This window comes from Paralichthys olivaceus, chromosome 19 (genome assembly GCF_024713975.1).
Source record: "Paralichthys olivaceus isolate ysfri-2021 chromosome 19, ASM2471397v2, whole genome shotgun sequence".
Lineage (NCBI taxonomy): Eukaryota > Metazoa > Chordata > Actinopteri > Pleuronectiformes > Paralichthyidae > Paralichthys > Paralichthys olivaceus.
In genome coordinates this window covers 5327218-5346435 of record NC_091111.1, presented here as the reverse complement: position 1 = coordinate 5346435, position 19218 = coordinate 5327218, and the positions used below count along the sequence as shown (strand labels likewise).

Below are 19218 nucleotides of genomic sequence, written 5' to 3'. Positions count from 1 at the left end.
TATTATTACTATAATTTTCAAATGTAAGAGTCATTTTACTGTTACACTGATTTAAGGTGAAGCTGCATTTAAAAGCATTTCCGGTGATGGAAAGTTTCATATATCACAATGATTCCCATGTTTGCTGCTTTGTAGAGTCAGAGAAGAACAGTGGAATGATATAGACTCAAGGAGCTCTATATTTGTACTGAAGTAGAAAAACCTGAGTAAATGTACATAATTTATCAGCTTCCTAAATACCACATGTAACTGCTGTGTAGTTAACGAATCTAACTGGCACAACTGATTAAAATTAATCAGAAAAAAAGACATGAAAATGTGGTTGACACATCTGATTTGATAAAATTGGTCTAGCTATGATGTAAATGGGGATTATATTGTTATAATACATTTTTTAAAAAGTAGCAAGACCTAATATTTTAAGCTATGTAACACTTATCATATATATATATATTCAATTCTATGTAAACTGCATGAATACTAGAATTATAGGGCAACATTTACAAGATTGACAAGTAATTCATATATATATATATATATATCATGCATAGTTGATTAGGATTGATTAGACAGAGTTACAAACACTTCCTGTTGACAAATTAAACTTAGGGGCTTACCCAGTAAGTAATTTTATGGCGCGAAAAGAATTCCTCATGAAGCCAGGTTGAAAGAATTGGACTTACTATTCAATCCTGGTGAATGCACCATGGGAGAGATCACATTCTAAATTTTTCATGGTGCTGGTTACACAACACACAGGGAGCGGGCAATGGCAAAGCAAATGATTTTTAGTGCCAATAAAGCCTCACTTCTCTCTCAACCCATTTGGCCTCCCTCAGAAAGCTTCAATTCTGCAATAACAAATCACACTTTGACATTTGGGGATTTTGAGAAAATACCACTTTCCCACTCAAAATACCAGAATGGCACACCCTCTTGCGTTTCAGTCGAATACATGTGGTTAATTGTCATAGTGAATTAAGGCTGGGCTAGTGCGGGTTCCTCAGTGGGCTGGAGGTTGCAAAAGCAACATTGGGATGTGGTCATGGGGAAGTATAAATGATGGACTTCTGTAGAACATAGGGATTTGGAGAAAGAGCTCATTCTGGGATTTAGTTGTGCCATACATGTAGAATGAAAGAGTATCCTGGATTTTCCCCAGCTACACACTAAGCTGTGGTGGCCACGCTAAGATGTCTCTAGCTTCCCGTATAGAAATAAGAGGATAAATTGGAATGGTGTGGTGCAGCACAAATCTATGACTCAGAATCAACAGTGTCTGACCCAAAATAGATTTATCTGGGTTTCTGTAAAAACTCTTACCCACAAAACTAATTTAAAAGACAAAGAATTTCAGATCGTTCATTCGCACAAACACAGTAAACTTCAATTTCTTTGTTAAATACAGGGAATGTTGTTTTTCTTTCTAAATGAAAAGGAGTGATCGCTCAAATCCAATGGCTCTTTTATTTTCAAAAAGCTTCACTTAAGTATTTACAGTTTGTGCAAAAACATTTAAAGGTTTCAAGGACTTTACATTGTAAGTTCAACCTCAAGGCACATACATGGAACAACATCAATATTTCGTCATGAGAACAGAAATTTAACTTTGGTTCCTAAGAAAACGTCTCGGTGTGGATGGCTAACGTTAACACTGCGATCGTCTCGACGAGAAGCCAGAATGGCAGAGTATCCCGACCCAGCTGTTTTACATGCACTGTAAAGTTCCAGCTCATACTGTATCTCAATCACCACTGGGTGATTGCTTGGAAAAACAAAAAAACAAACAAACTTTAAAGTTCAAAACCTGGTATGACAAAATGAAAGGCTACGAAGCTAAATACAGTACATGCAAAAATCCTTGAATGAATGTCACTGGCTATAATCGCTATCTGCAGTGAAGGGTTTTGCCTATAGGAAGAAAAGATGACTTAAAAAATGTATTCAGTTTCAGCCTCTTGTGTGTTTAATCTGAACTGACCTCTCTGTGATTAAACATAATTATTTCAACGTGAATCAATGAGCTTTAAGGGAAATTACTTCTCGGCACCCTGAAACAGTAATAAACCGACGCTTGCAGACTCTAATACATTTTGTGTAATTCCATTGGTCACAGCACTGCGGCCGCGTTCTTTCATCAAGCAAGTAGAAAATTAAGAGTAATGCACGCTGCGACGCAAACACCAATGCTCCTTCCCGGTCTCAGTTGAATCATTATCCATGCACCGCTTAAGGTCTGGCACTATGGATGAACAGTCTCTCGTGTGTAGCTACTCGGTGTCATGTTAAGTGTTGTTCTCCTTGTTAATACTGTTATTGTTGCCACCATGACTGCAATCTGTTGGAGAAATGTGCTTTCTGTTCTGCCGTCTCTTTGTGTCTCATCTTTTTTCTTTTTCCTCGCTCCTTTTCCTTCTCCCTCTCAAAATTCTCTCGAGCTAATCATTCAGTCCTGCATAAAAGGTAAGGCAAATATCTGTCTCCGTTACACATTCACAGACATGGGGGGAGATAATATATGGTGCAATAGTTTGACCTGACATGTCAGCATGTGACTTGAGATAGGGCTTTAATCTTCAAAGGAAAAAAACTATTGAAACCATATCTTATGTAAATGTATCTCCACGTGGGGGTTATGGTTAGCTGGTGAACCATTGGTGGGTTAGGTGCTCAGCTAGTTAGCTTCATGATTGTTAAGCAGGGTAAATCAGCACACAGGTCAGGGCAACATGGTGGGTCCTTGTACTGGGTGTGCTGATATGTGGATATTAGTAAAGGTGTAAAATAAAAAGTGGAGATGCTTTGGTAACCACAGAAGAACATTAAACCCAACACAAAAAGAAAAACATCTACACAAGCCTTGTATTAAAATGTATTCATGCTAAAGATTTAGCCTTAAAACCTTATTTTATCAAAAACAAGTGAAAGTCATTTGCCAGGGGAATGAGATCATAACTTACATTAATTTCATTCCTTTATAATTCTGTTTATTTTGAACAGTTTGCTTCACCAATTCCCAAGATGGAGAAAATTGAACCCACTTTTATGTCTGTAAGGCAAATATGAAGCTGTTTCTCCAAAGGTAAAAAAAAAAATAAAGATAAAAAAAACTGCAGCAACTTTAAAGCTCACAGATTAACACAATATATCTTGTTTGTTAAATGCGTGCAAACGAATGTAGAAAACTGACACAATGTGGTTTCATGGCAAGAAAGAGCCAGGCTCGCTGTTTCCTCCTGTTTCCAGTCTTTATGCTAAGCTAAGATGAGTGGCTTGGAGTGGTAGCTTCATTATTTAGCATACAGACATGAGAATGGTTGAACTTTTACTTAACTTCTTAATTTTTTTTTTGGATAAATAGGTTGCCAATTGCCTGAAATAAAAGTTACAGAAATGAAGCCCCAATAAATAGTAAATGTGTCATTACAAATAAGACATTAGGACACAACAGGATAATGTGAATATAGATAATTTCATTAATTCACTGTGTTCATGAATATTAGTTTGCTTGATCAGAATTTAACATAGGGGCTGTGGACCACGTGAAATTAAAGTTGTGATCGGAGCTATTGCTGATATTACAGTAAGTGCAGTTACTTTTGAGATGTTCTGACCTCTGAGGTAAATCCTCTCAGAGATAATCTCGACACTCAGGAGTAACTCAAGTACAAGCCCTTAAAAATCTTTTCACTGTAAATTGTTTGGCCTAGTTTGCAGTCATTCTACGTATGAGTTCAAGCAGCCTCACAAAGAGTTAACACACTCGCTCTCCCAGTGTGAGCTCCATGCAGCGAAGTGAAAATAAGGTCTACATATTTTTCTCCCTTTTTTGGTTGAGGATTATGAGCAGCGGAGGGGAGGGGGGGGGCCGAGCGTCGCGGTCTACGGTGGGAATTCTTTAAGCTTGGCCCCTCAAAATAAAATCTTGTCAAATCAAATAAAGTCTCCTTAAGAAGTGCATAATGAAGACCTCTCACTGGCACCTCACATGCAAAGAGCTGCCACCACCTCCCATGAGCTGAGGGGCAGGAAAAACTCTTTTAATTGAGCCCCCGCAGGGATCAGAGGTGTGGAGACAGACCGGGAGACAGCGAGACAGACAGGGATGGGAAGACACAGCAAGCAAGGGGAACTGGTTGAGGATCATCTTTGCAGGAACTAATGTTGGGAGGTGAGCAGATGCATTGTTCAGGTGTGCAAACCATAAATGAAGTAGACAGTCTCATAGATGGAGACAAAAGGATAAATGATGGGATGCTAGATGAGCTCCTCAGTCACAACTGTGCACTGTGAGGATTATGGGTGGAGTGCGATCTCATTGTTGTAATTTCCTAATTTGTCAAAAAGCCTAATGAACGCTGAGACAAGGCTGAAATAAGTGGGTGTTTAATTAGCATTATGTGTTTGTCCTCTGTAAATTCATCGCACACACAAACACAGAGGAACAGCCCCCCCCCCATGATAGACCACAGCAGTGAAAATCCATATTATTTATCCACCAAACTGTTAGTTTTTAATGTTTCCACATCATTAAGTAGCTCGATGAGCAATAATAATCCAAACAATGCTGTTTGACCATGAGTAATGCTGTCTGTGTAATGGACTCAAAGGGAATGGTGGAGGTAAAGTGATCCCTCTGTCTCGCCCTCTGTTCCTCTGTCCCACACATAACGATGAGAGAAACTGCCCCCTTGTGGCCTCACTTGCCAAAACAGAGGAAAAATGCATTGAAAAAAAAGAAGCAGAACAAATTAGGGAATTTCTTCAAAAGGCTCTGCGTGTCTCAGCACATCCATGCGCCTCATTAGGGACAATAATCCTTTGTTGCTTTTTAAGCTCATGTCCTGCATGTCCTCACCAGAAAAACTGAAAATGTGCTGAAATATTCCACATCCCATCCCAGAGTTTTCCAAAAGCATCCATAGACTAAGCGCACCTTTGTTCTATTGTAAAACAACGGAACAAAGGTGCTTTGGTGTAAAGGTACTTTTGGGAAATCTCAGCAGGCTTTCCAACAGCACCAGTGACATTCTCCCTAACACAAGCAGCCCCAGTCCCTTACATGTGATCACCACCACTGCTCATTTCCTGCCGTGCTTCCGTTAATAAGAAAAGTGCACTTCAAATCTTTTTTACAACATGCCACCTATGAACCAGTGCTGTATTTCCACAGTGCTATAATCAGCAGTGTTTGGATTTCCCCTGTGCTGTGTTGTCTTTACTACTGTTCTGTTGTACTGGGGAGTGTTTTCACTGTGACAAAGCGCAAAAAGGCCATTTTTTGCTTCTGTGGTTAGCAAAGGATCCCAGTCCTCAAAGCGCCCCAACATTTCCAAGGCTGACAGCGTTTGTCAGAAGCTACACCCAGGGTGCCGTGATTGTACAAATCCATGTTCATGTACAGTACTGACCATTAAAACAACTTTCAAAACCCTGCTGATTATAAAAAAAGAAACACTTGTATCTCTTTTCTAAGAATAAAAAAGATAGCAGAGAATCCCACATTATTATCCACAGTATAAATTACATTGTAGACAGAACTTGGAAATATATATAGTACAGTTATATTTCACTAGGTTTTTTATGTTTTTTGTTGTCTACACAAACAGTGTATGTGTGTGTATTTATGCATGTGTTGTGAAGTGTTTCTTGGGTGTGTGTGTGTGTATGTATGTGTGAATGCCTCTGTACTGTTTGCTGCTGCATCACGTTTGGCAGAACTCTGTACTGGGCACGTTGCTGCTCTTGCAATAGGCTATACTGTTGTTACTGAGGTGACAGTCTCTAAATCCAATGCCCCCATTGGGCGTATAGATGGGTTGAATGCGGAAATCTCCCTTGAGAAGCTGCTCATTGTTCAGCGCCACTATCTGAAAACTGGTCTCAGTCATCTCCAGAATGGAGTTATCCTTCTTGGTTCCTGCCTCGCAGTAGTCGTCTTTTCTCCTGCCGCGGTTGTATTTCCACTTGGTCGAAGATGACCGGCTCTTCCTGTGCATATGCCAGCAGAACAGACTGAGCAGTGTTACCAGGATGATAAGAACCGCCCCACCTATGATCCCGGCCATTAGCAGAGTTGAATTGATGCTCTCTTGAGGAGCTTGGTCTCTACCAGGAGGCTTAGTTGACAAAGCAGGCTTGGTCCTGGCCTCGGAGCATATAGTATCCTCTCCAGGCCTGTAGGAGTTAAGGGTGTCCAGCACATGTACACAGATCCGATACACAGACCGGGGCTCCAGGTTAATGAGGCTAATATGCCGCCGGCCCCCACTCACCGTCTGCTCCCGCATTCCTTCGTTTATTTGGGTTTGGCCCCTTTTGACCCAAGTGACCTTGTAGGCTGTGACAGTGAAGTAGGAATCCCAGCTCACCTCAATATTGGTGGAGTTGACCACATTGAAGGAGATCTGAAGGGGGTCCTCATACGGGGGAAGGGGGCCAGGAGGGTTAATATGGATTGGGGGTAAGGGTGGGGAGGGTGAGTCAAAGAAGTAAGGGATGGATGTTGTTGTGATGACATTGGAGATCATGGTGGTGATAGGGGTGGTGGTGGGTGGGGGAGGGGGTGTAGAGCGGAGTGTGGGCCAGGGTGGCTGATTGGCACCATCTGGGCACTCAATAATATCCAGCGTGAGCTCTCTGATTGCCATGCCGCGCACCTTGTCTGGACTCAGGCACACAAACCCCCGAGCGTTGATGGAGGAGGGCAAAGACTTGAGCCACACTACCACCCATTTAACTGCACAGTCACAGCGCCAGGGGTTATTACGAACTATGAGATGCCTTAGGCTTGACAGGCCGTCAAACACACCCTGTGTTAGAGTCTGAAGCTGGTTGCTGGAGACATCCAGTTTTTCTAGCCTGTTTAGGTCAGTGAACGCTAACACAGGGATCTGGTTGATCTGGTTCTCCTGCAAGCTGAGTTTGACCAGTGACTGGCTGGGTAGAAGGGGAGGGGGGAAAGTCAGTGAATTGCGGGCCAGAGCCAACTCGCGGAGGTTGGCTAGGTCCTGGAAGGTCCCTGGCGCAATGCCCTCATCCGTCAACAGGTTCCCATCCAGCAGGAGGCGCTGTAGGCGCGTCACATTCTGGAAGGCCTCCTCTGCAATGATAGCAATGCGGTTCTCATCCAACCGCAGCTCCTTCAGGTCCTCAGGAAGGCCAATGGGAACGCTGCTTAAATGGTTCTTGGTGAGGAAAAGGAGTTTGAGGCTTAATGCCTCCCTAAAGGCCCCTTCTTCCACCCCCACTGTGGAGATGGAGTTATCATCAAGGTGCAGCTCCTCTAATTGAGTTAGCTGAGCCAGGGCTGCCTTAGAGATCGTTTGGATATTGTTCTCCTGGAGGTGCAAGACCTTGGTGTTTTTAGGCAAATTGACAGGAAACTCGTCCAGCTGGTTGCCGTAGAGATAGACTGTCTCCACAGAGGCCAGATTGTGAAGTTCCATCGGGAAGCCAGCACTGTTTATCTGGTTGTTATGTAGGTAGAGGACCTTGAAGCCCTCCTGTATCCCCAGAGGCACTGATGTCAGGCTGCGTTCATTGCAGTACACAAACAATTTGTCACAACGACACTCTTCCGGGCAAGCGGCAACTGGGCTGAATTGCATTTGGAGGCTTAGGATGACAGTCAACCAAAACTGCAAGAATGAAGCCCAATCTTTATTCCAGGGTCCAGCCAGAAACTCCATAGTGGAAAAACAAAATGGGAAAATGGAAACAAGAATAAGAAGAACTGGATGGGGAAAAAAGCAATGATGTATATATATCTATATATATCCACTGAAAACTAGACTCAAGAAAAGTCCAATGAGGAGAGTTAAATAATGATGCAGTTAACTGGGAAAAGAGCAGGAAACCGTGGGAGTAATCCTGTAAATGCTAGTCCTCAGCTGAAGAGCGATGGTCTCATTAGTGGTGGCCAGTCCTCTGACTGACTCCATCCATGCTGAGACATCAGATCATAGCAGGACTCTTCACTCGTTCATCCATGCAGAGCTCAACCAGGGCCAATTTGAAGCCACGCAGAAGAGAGCCACCACAGGCTCCTCTTGCCTGTCCGTCACACACTGCTGGTCCCCGACTGGGGCAGAGTCCAAGGGGGGTGACATTTGGATCCAGAGACCTGTGGGAAAACAAAGAAATGCTAGATTAGTATTTTCAGGGGTGGCCTGTTCTTGGGAAAATAAAGGCTTCTCTTTTCCCTTTCTTCCTCTGCCTCTTTATTTGACATACAAACATGCACACGCATACCAACTGTGTGTCCCTCTCGCTCACCCTGCCCTCCCTCCCAAACACAAAGACAGAGTCACACAACATACTGTTCAATGCTGATCTCAAGTTATGCTCTGGATATTTAAAAAAAAGACTCAAACCATCTGATAAATATTCAGAACAGCTCTTTGCACATCCGGTTTCGCAGACATAAAGAGGGCTTTTATCCCTTCTGCTCTATCAAAGGAGGGAATAGACCACTGCAAGGACAGAGAGTCATGGATTCACAGAGGTTCTCAGCAGCATCACAGTTGCTTAATGGAAGAATTGCTAAAACGAGATAAGGCTAATAATAAATCTGCCCTTTGAGGGCCGACATGGATGCACAGGATATTTCTTGGAAGGAAAAAAACAAAAAAACAAGTTACGACTGTCTTGTGGGCAGAGGTACACGAGTAAACAAAGCGCTTACAGTAAACAGAGTGGATTGTTTTGCCAGTGGCCTAAGGAGGAGTTAGTTATTACGTGTCGGGCCTTAACACACCATCATCAAACTCGAGATTTAAAACTGTGAGGAGTGAAATTGCACAACAAAGGGGAGACAGTCAATGAATAGAGACCCCTGCATATCAGCCCCCCCCCCCCCTCTCGCCAGAGTGACATACACACGCTGTCAAATGAAATGGGATTGGAAAATAATTTAGTTCCCCCACCTGCAATAAATGATCAATACAGGCCATTTTTCAACATGGGGAGTTTAGTGGTAAGGCACAAGGCCACCGGATTACAGTAGAACCCTAGATCTATTATTCCAAGTTTTATGAGCCATCAAACACCACCCCCCTCCCCTCAGTCTCCCACCACATGATTGAAAGATACGGGTTGTCATCGGTTGCTTTCAGCTTAACTGAACCCCTTCCACTACCTGTGCCAGAGTTAGATGACACACAATAATGGGTAGGATGGATTCAATCTTAAACACAGGAACGGCCATGAGCGCGGATTAAGGTGTCCTACCGGGTTTGTCAAGCCTGGAGCGGCCACTGAGCAACACAACTCCAAGAGTTCATACAATTCCTGCATTCAGTTCATTTTTTACAAGCTAGATTTCAAATGGCAGGCAGCATAGGCACACGATATTTTTTCAGAAAAAGGAACAAGATACAAACATTAAAAAAGTTGGTAAAAAACATTCAGGATTCTAACCATTTCACTGCAAGCTTCTCCAAATACCCTGTGTGGACGAGATGGTGCCAACGCTGGCTCTTTGTGGCAGAGATGGAGAAACAATCCTTTGACACACATCTGTGATCTACTTTTCTAAATTGAAAGAGCTAAATTTAATCAAATAAGCTTGGGGGGGGGGATAAGCAACCACATGAGGCGATAAAATGTGCTGCTACAGCAGCAGAATCAACAGCAGAAGGCAGCAGCATCAAGATTATTATAGCTGCATAAATAAAATGTCACTGGAAATCCAAATAATAACCTTAAAACGAGGCAAGAGGACCTGGTTTGGCAAACACCCAGCCTGATAAATGTGGACACGCATGGGTCAAGGAGGGAAAGTGCATTGAAAAGACTTTTTTTTTTTCTATTTCTCTCTTTTTATTTAATTTCCAGATGAGTGAACACAGTTTCTCGCCACCAGATGAACGCTGTGATAGCTATGTGGCCAGGACAATCCGATTAGGACTGGATTTGGCGACAGAAACGCAATTAAAAGTTTAAAATGGATAGGGTCTTAAAGAGGCGATAAGAGGCGGATCAGGTATACTTCAAAGTCTGCCCAGCGAGCGGTGTTCATTTGAATGAATGATTTCAAAGGGGGAATTGAAAACCGTGCAGTGCATTGAGAGTGAAAGAAGAAAAAAAGAAAAAGAGTCAGGTTTTCTCCGGGGTGAGAAATGTGGGGCTGTGCGCTCTGTGGGGCTCTAATATGTAACTGGATGACATACACGTCTAATCAGCCTGTAAATACATTGACCAGGGTTTTTAATTAATCTATAAAAGTGAGTGGGAATTGGAGGAGCAGTCAGTTTGTGGATATCTGTGCCTGCAGAACGCTTTGGGGCTGAAAACATATTTTGATGATTTCAGGATGAGGTGCATATTTTAAAGGCTACATTTAAATCCGAATTAACTAGACAAGTAGTCGATTGATACAGAACTTAAGCCAAGGTTATTAGTATATTCTTTTCTCTACATTTGTGTGACACAGAGAAACATCCACCGTACCTTTGGCGAGCCTTTATCCATTATAAACCCTGCAACCGCGTTCAACTTCCCCCCTCTGTCTTTACGCGTCTGTCCTTCAAGCGGTGCCGCTGTAAAGCTCCGATCGGTGACACCGTGGTTCCTCGGTTCCGATAAGCGCCAGCTTGGACCCGGTGGGTCCACAAAACAGCATATTTGCCCGCCTGCCTTCCTGCGTCCCCCAGCCCCGCGGTCGTGGCTGCGCGTCCGCTCCGTCCGCACTTTTCTCTCTTCTTTCTTTCGCTCTCTCTTTCTTTTTTTTTCTTTTTTTTTTTTTACTTGCCCAAGCTCCAGACAGCAAACGGAGCCGCTGCGCCTTCAACTCAACACCGTCTGAAGCAGCGAGGGAAGCGGCGGCAGGGCGATCGCAGCGTCCACTTCTCCCGCTCCGCACTCGCCGAAGTGTCCGCCGCCTGAGCCTGATCCGCCACGGGCCATGACGGCCAGCTGCGTCCGTGCGCTGCGCTCCTCTGGTCGGGCGCTCAAACTTGGTGTTAATTTTACGCAGCGCAGAGCCGCAGAGCCAGACTCCCTGCGAGTTGTTTTCTTAGATGGGCTCAGTTGATAGTGCGACGTGTGTGCCTTGCTCACCTCTCCCTCCCTCTCTCTCTCTCTCTCCGACTCTCTCTCTCTCACCCTCCTCCCCCTCCTCACAATAAAGAATGCATCTCCTCCAGCAGCTCCTCGGATGGCTCCCGGCCACAGATCCTCCTCCCTCACTGCAGAAAATAGTTTGTCTCTCCGCGCACTTTTTACCCCTGCGTGCCCTCCGCCTGGCACTACACCTCACCCGACGTCCGCGATGTCTGAGCTGCCATTTTAATCACACAAACCCTGGAGTCAAATGTCTAAATAAATAAAATACCTCCCCCCCACACACACCCACGCAAGAACACGCTGCTTTAATATTCCTGGATGTGGGACTGTATCCTCAGGGTCGCAGCGTGTCCCCGCAGGGCCTTATTATCTATCTGGACCATTCTCCAGGATATTTTACGAGCACTATAACCCTGCTGCTTCTTTTCGATGGCTTTTCTTTTTTTTTAATTACCGCTGGATAATTAGCCTCGAGTGAAAAGCTCAGTCTCGTCCTGACTTCTCTCGCAGTGATTTGAGGCGTTTAGATGCGCACTCACATCCGAAGTCATTTCATCTGACTACATGGTTAATGGCCTCCTGATTCAGCAGGGGTACACACACACACACACACACACACACACTTTCCTGTATGTGGTCGTGCAGCCTTATACTCTGCTCACCACCTCTGTGCGCGCACACGCTTTTCATTAACATAACTAAGGCAAGCACGCTCACACACCTAATGTACAGGCTGTACACAGGGAATACTGATAAAATATGTTGTTGTGTTTTGCCGGACACTGTGTGTGTGTGTGTGTGTGTGTGTGTGTGTGTGTGTGTGTGTGTGTGTGTGTGTGTCCTCTCCTGTCAACCCACCACTCTTTCTGTCTCTCACTCTTTGCCCCCTCTCTGTTTTTTTCTTTCTATGCTTTCTCAAACACACTCTCTACCTGTCTCTCTCTGTCTTTCTTTTACTCTCTCTCTCTCTCTCTCAAACACACACACACCCTGCCTGTCTCTCTCTCTGTCTTTCTCTTACTCTCTCATATCTCTCTATCTCAAACACATGCACGCGCGCGCACACACACACACACACACACACACTCTGCCTGTCTCTCTCTTTCAATCTCTATCTGTCTCTCTCTCTGCCCCCTCTCTGTTTTTTTCTTTCTCTCTCTGCCTGTCTCTCTCTCTCTCTTTCTGTCTCTCTCCTCTCTTTCTCAGACATAATTATCTCCCACAGTTCGACTGCTAAAAACTTTTAAAAGAAAAATGATCACAGTCTTACTCTTAGAAAAGTTCAATCCATAAGTAATGAGTCACATCCTCCCTCAGTAAATCCTTACGCTATGTGAGCAGTAGTTGAATGTGGTAACGAATGTTTTGGGAACTTTCAACAGATAAGGGATACTAACAAATCAATTTTCTTTGTTTCTGCTTAGACTATGTTTGAGCTTGTATCCCATACTGGCCTGATTGTCTCCAAAGCTACTGTTAAGCGAAAGCTACCTGCTAAATTTAAAAGGATCTGTGTATTTGATGAAAATCACAAAGATATTTCTTTCATTGTATACTATTTATGTATGTTGTGATAGTGCCTCCTACAATAGTGTTCGCCAAGGAAATTAATTAGTAGTACGAATTGTCATGATCTGTGGCATTGATGATATATAAAAATGGATGTACTGGGGCAATATGTATTTTATGTGTATATTCTTTGTGAGGATTGAAATCGATAAATCTTGTATGGTAAGAGAGAAACCTGGCTGGCGCCCCTAAAGACAGATTTTAATGTTAGAGTATTAAGTACCTGAAAACTTTATTCCCTACATGACCAACAGAAGGGATCAAACTTCTGTTGTTTTTTAAAATCTAAATGGCGCTGGCCAAAATGTCAAACTCAAGACTTCAAAACAGCAATCCATGAACGAATGGGTAACGTCACGGTGGGTGTCCACTTGAGCAAATGTTAACAAGCTTGCATACTTAGCTAGTTTCCACTTTCGGAGAGAAATACTAACATAATAGTACATTAGCTTGCGACAGACAAGTAATAGTAAACATTAAAATGGGGTTGTTAAAAAAAAGGAGGTGATAAAACGAAATAGATCAATGTTTGTGGTCTTCACGGGGTTTATGACATGCTCCAGTACCCACAAATCATGACAGCGGGTCTGCTAGCATTGCAGGCTGTTAAATGTCTTGAAGCTAAGGACAAATGTTTTGTCCTTTTGAAATAATAAAAAAAAGTAGTTACATTATTTCCCTACACAGGACGGTAATATAAGTTCCTGACTAGGGAGAAATTTCAAGTTCCAGTTTGGCAGGGGAAATACTAAAGCTGTCATGTTCAGTGTTTTCCATGTTTCTTTATAGCCAATGCGAGGATCATAAAGGCAAACAGGAGTCACAGGATCCAGCAGGTCAGCAGGTGCACATTTCGCTTTGATCTCGGCCTCCACTTCTAATGTCGCTCTTTGACTTCTGCTGACCTACTCCAACACAGACAGCTCATGAAAAACGTTCCCAACAAATCATGGGGCTCCTGTTCCAATCACCAATGTCATTTTGTGCAGTCGGGCCGTCCGTCGCACGTGCCACTTCAAGTCTCCTTATACGTCAGCTCTCCGTGAGATGATTTGGTTGTTCTGTGTTTGCCTTTCATGTTTAATTTCAGCTGCAACGTCCCTGAGATGGACGGCCGATGCGAGGCCCAGTCCACAACATTTAATTCCTTCATAAATCAAGCTTCTGTGCAGAGCATGAATTATTGATTGAGTGAATTTAGAGGAAACGGCCTATTCTTATTGTCTCCTTGATGGACATGTTTTGCTGTTGGTGCAGCGCTCTGGAACGTCTCTTTCTGGCACACGGATGGGGATAAAATGACAGACACTTCAATGGGCCTATAGGCAAATATGCTCAGGCAATTATCCTGTGTGTTAATTTGATTTGCTCATTGTTGTCTGGGAAAATAACAGAGCAGTAGTTCGATAGTAAAATAGACCGAAAAAACAGATTGTACTCGATCAGAAAGTACTTTAAAATGAAGCTTAATTAAATCCAAGCCTCTGAAAGTGGAATAGTGAACTATCTGTAATGCACCTTCCTCTTGCCTCTCGTGCGAGATTTAGAATTTCTCAATTTTTCTAGCTGTTATTTAAATTCACATGATTCACTGTCTCAGTGTTTTCGGAAATTAAACCATAGAACAAATAAACAGTTGGTGATTTTATAAACAAGGGATCATGGAATGTTATTATTCAGCAGCTGAACACATTGACATTTTTTCCACCATGGGGATGAAGCATGGCTCAGAAAGTTTGTCCCAACACTAGAGCAGAAGTTCCCACAAATGTGCTGCTCTGCTACTTTGCTTTCACCTTCTGTCCAGCTATTCAAACAGCTCCGTGAGGTTTGGGTCTGGAGATGGAGGCTACATCCACATTACTACATTTTTGTTTGAAAATGCATCAACTCTGCTACGAATATGCCTGACGACCACACTATACTCCTCAGTTTTAAAGCTGCTAAAAAGTTTGTCGATGCTGCTCGCCCTGTTTTAGTTTGAAAACTGAGATGTTTGGAAACTATGACTCAGACACTCACAACTGCTTGTTGATTGGGTATTTTTGGTCACAACATAGCCTTTGCTGATTGGTCATTAGCCTCAGTCATATACATAATAAATTTCTCTTGCATAGTTAAATTCTGCATTTTACAGTAATACAACATGAGTATGACAAAACCTGTTATTCAAGCAATCTGCAACATTCCTGTGTCCGGCAGGATGTGCATGCCTTCAGGAGGGTTTGTATGGACGGGGATTAAAACTGATTGAGAGTTAAAAAGCTTGTGTGGACAGAAATTGCAAAACAAAAACACAGTGGGTTGGATGTAACCTGAGCGGCTCTTCATCATGTGACAGCACCGTCTGGGTCTTTATCTTGCTGTAGGAGGAAGCAGCACATTGTCTCTCTTTGTAACTCATGTTTTTCCCTCACCATTCTGAAGGAACTATACAGAATTACTTCATGCAGTACAATATTGTCCTAATTATGCATTGCGGGCATAATAACACAGTTTGCGCCTACGCTGCCTTTGTTCACACTGAGGTTTTAGAAGAACAAAACAGAGGCACCTGTAGGTGTAGTTTGCATTAAATTTGAAGGCTTCACTTCCTTCCTTGCTGCAGGAAAGCTGTGCAGTTACCAAATTCTTAATCCCTGAAATACGCCTGTTTATAAGAAATGTACATGGTATTCAGTTTTCTGGCCTTGAATTATTTAAATATCAATAACAACTGGGAAAATTATCGTGTTTTCAAACCAGTAACCTGTAATTTTGGTGAGGATATATTGTACATATCTGAGGTCCACAGTGCATAATTGCAGAGAAATATTTCAGCCTACACCCTCTCCTGAGTGGAAATTCCCCTTCTCTGCCTTGCCCAGAGACCTTCCCACAGTTTTTGGCGTGGCATATTTACTCTATACGCTTGTGTACCTTGATAACGCTGCATATACACACGACCCCAGAACACATCAAAGCCTCCTCTGTCCATCTGCTGCTGTTCAAGACCCCAAACTGTGCTGAAGGAGGGAATGGGGAAAAGGTCCACTCAGATATGCAGATATGTTTATCCCATGGTTATATTCACTCCAGTCTCTAGAGACATCATTAGCTTATCACATTTCTCCCTGCATGAATTTTCATCTGGACACTGAAAAGCACTTCAAAGATGCCAACATCAGTGTTTAAAATCCAGCCTGCAACTATTGGCAACATCTTTGAAAGTACTAACTGTGGGAAACCACAGCGATATTGAAAGCATGATAAAATCAGGCCCGTCGCCTGAGATTTCAGTGGCTTAAAGAAAAATATGCTTATTATGTTTAGAGTGGGCGATCAATGCGTTCATTAATTTCTAAGGCGATGTAATTATGTTTACCCCCGTCGATTATCAATCTACATGCATCCAATACAGCATGGCTCCCAGAAGAGAACGCAAATTCACAGCTGAGGAAACAGTCAGCCAAGAGCGTACTGTGTGTTACTCGAGGAGTGAGCGGGGGGGAGACGGGGGAGTCGAGAGGGTTGCACGAGCTCCTGAGCCCCACTAGACCAAAAATTCATTTTTTCCTCCACCTTCGAATTTTTTTTATTGCACCCTGTGCAAGCATATCATGGCTGACAGACACTGGAAAATACAGTATCGTATACAGTCTGTGCACTACACACAACACAATTATTATTTCATCATTTGGTGTCCCCCATGATGGTAGAGTTACGGTAAACAACAACAACCTCCCCCCTTCCCTGCTTGTTAAAGTCAAACAAACCGTCCTGACCATCCAGTAAGAAAACTCACTACAGCAGCGCTTCATCTGATCCATGCTGTTGTCATATGTGCTGTTATGTGACATTTGAAATGTATATAAGATGTTTTTGTAAGACTTGAAGTTTTGTCTAGGAAGAGTGAAATGGTCTGTGGAGCAGTCAAAAGGCCAACAATGCTCAATCAGGGTCATTTGGTGAGTAGCGAAGGCAGCGCACTCTCACATGAGCATGTGAATTATAGTGGAAGGCAAAGTGAATGCAGGGTCCTGACTGAATGCTGCCCTGTGCTAATGCCAGGCTGTAAAAACACTAAGTTGACAACAAGCAAGCCCCTGTAGTTCTGCTGAGGGAGGGAGGGATGGATGGAGGGAGAGAAGCAAGCTGAGGAGTGCAGGGGGAGAAAGAAGGGGCGAGCGACAGAAGAAAAGAGATAGGGAGGCTTGCAATGGCTCAAAAGAGGACGGGACGAGAGGATTGTGGATTATTGCTGTTTTTGACATGTGGCTGCCATGTCATCCCAAGATTTAATACCTCCGACAACTGCTTAGCAATTGTTAAGATATGTGGGCGCCATTTTGTGCTGACATGTGCTATGAAAAATAATACAGCTTAGAGGAGCAATTCACACTTGGAAAATCTTATTTGATTTAACCCCATCAGCCTGTGACATTTAATGCATTGCTTCAAGTATATTATGGTCAAGTGTGGCCCCATTATAGCCTCATTTATCATCATTACATTCCAGTCTCTTAGCAGAGTGTCTGATTGTCTGAAAAATAAATACCTGGTGTAAAACCCAGGAAGTCATTTAACAACACTTACTGCTGCTTTTTCAATAATCCTCAAAGACTAGTCAAACCATCTGGATGAAAAACATATTTGGTCTGTTGCATAATAAAGAATGCTTAAAGAAGTTCTTTTTCAAGTTGTGCCTCATTTTAGCTGTTCTAGGATAAGACAAGATAAGTTGGGCATTGTTGAAATCCAAAATATACAGGGCATCACAAGGAAATAGCAGCACGAGTGGAAAATGAAGGAGGAAATAAAAATAAGAATAGAAAGATAATCTAGAATAAATAAAATAGGGATACAGATTAAATTAGGAATGAAAATAGAGTTAGTAAATTATTTTTCAAGCCAGATATTTATATTTATTTATGTATTCATTACTATTGAAATTAAATTGTACTTAATGCCTGCAGATGCTAGTAAGTTATATTTGATTACACTTATGCATTTTTAAAAAACATTGTATATTCTCTACAAAATTCATATTTTGCTTGTGTTTTTACAAAGAGAGCACTGCATTATGAAACACAGAAACATTTTGGGAATCTTAAATTGCATTTTATTGTGTGGCCAATAGATTTTCTTTTATCATTAGAAGACGGCAGATTTTTAGAAACAACTTTTGAATAGCATCCATAAAATGGACCCTGTCTCTCAAACATAATGGTAAAGCATTTAAGGCACAAACTAAAAACTTTAGTTGTCATATTTTGACAAACTTCAAAATATGACTTTTTACACATAAGGCGAAGTGAAGGTGAGGAAAAAGTAAGAGTGGCAATGTCCTGATTCTTCAAATTTGAACAAACATCATCAACATTTGTATTTCAAACACAATTATTATGTTTCTCCCTGTGTTTCATCAAAGAAAAGAAAGAAGTCCTTGAATTTTTCACACTGCTGCTTTATCTCTAAAAACCTGCTTAATTAATTTACAGCTAAACGTTTTTCATCTAAATCTTCACTGAAGTTTTTCCTGAAAAAGAGTTGTCGTAGTGTTGTGAGAGAAAGATACAACACAAGGTGAAAAACTGTGAAATGTTTTCTGATAACTTTATAAATCCCTGCTTTTCACCTTATTTAGTAAAAAATGTGTTGTTCCACAGTATCTCTTATCATTTCATGCACAAAATGTTGGGTAACTACACAACCAAAGCAAAACTGATGCTGCGCTGCTTGCTGGAAACAGCTGTGCTGTCGAGGAGGAAAAGTAAAAGGGCCCGCGAGACAGCAACTTACAAGAGATCATCAGACACAGAACAGAAAAGGAGAAAAATAGACAGATGCCAGGAAGGAGCAGGTCTCAGGGTCACGCGAAAGATGGGCCTGATCCCACCTCCAATCCCAGCAGCTTTTCTTTTGTTTGAAGTCACATCTGGGCTAAATTTCCCCTCCTGACTCGAGTAAAGAGGAAGTCTTCTGGGTGGGTGGACGGGGGCTCAGGGCCATTCCTGCCTCCCAGGATAAACTGTACAAATACTGTAGATCCATGAGTCATTAAAGCAGCGACTGAACAAACATATATCCAGACCTTGATTCAGAGTTCATCATAGTGGATCCATGATGAATACTCCTATTGGTCATTCAGACACATGTGGGCAAGGGTATGTTTTGACTCGGTGTGCAAGATGAATCTGCACTGTCAGAGTGTTAACAGCTTCAAATGTGAGGGGTACGACAATAATCACTTTCAGTCTGTGAATAGAACAGTTACCACACCACCTCAGATAGGACTGCACATTCATGGATAAGGTATTAAAAGCAAAAAAAAACAGTCTCACCTTTAAGTATTGACAGAGTCTTAAACTACATGTTATTCTGCTGTCCAAGAAAAACAGCTTTCAATTCCTGCTGAATAGGCTTTAGTTCAAAGGTTCCCAACCTGGGGTCAGACCCACCATGAGGGGTCATGAGATGAAGCTGAGAGGCCACGGCCGCTCGATCTGAAAACACAAAAGTAAATGTATTTTACTGAACCTTCTATAACTTTGTCTGATTAGTCGCTTAAAAAGATGTTCTATTTTTACTTCTCCATGCTGG

General features: G+C 42.5%; 1 protein-coding gene across 3 annotated transcripts in view; it reads right to left on the bottom strand.

Annotated features, from left to right (window-relative positions):
• Positions 1–1448: 1448 nt before the first annotated feature.
• flrt2 (fibronectin leucine rich transmembrane protein 2) overlaps positions 1449–19218 on the bottom strand; it is a 45255-nt gene continuing 27485 nt past the window's right edge. Inside the window, exons 2-3 of one of the 3 annotated variants that reach the window (XM_069514765.1) lie at positions 18960–19121; positions 1449–8125 (exon numbers count right to left, since the gene is read on the bottom strand). In XM_069514765.1, coding sequence (XP_069370866.1) covers positions 5706–7691 — 1986 coding nt within the window. In that variant the 5' untranslated portion in view covers positions 7692–8125; positions 18960–19121 and the 3' untranslated portion in view covers positions 1449–5705. Of the gene's footprint in view, positions 8126–10452; positions 11782–18959; positions 19122–19218 lie in introns of those variants that run through there. The other 2 variants (XM_020091837.2, XM_069514766.1) reach the window with 2 other exon arrangements.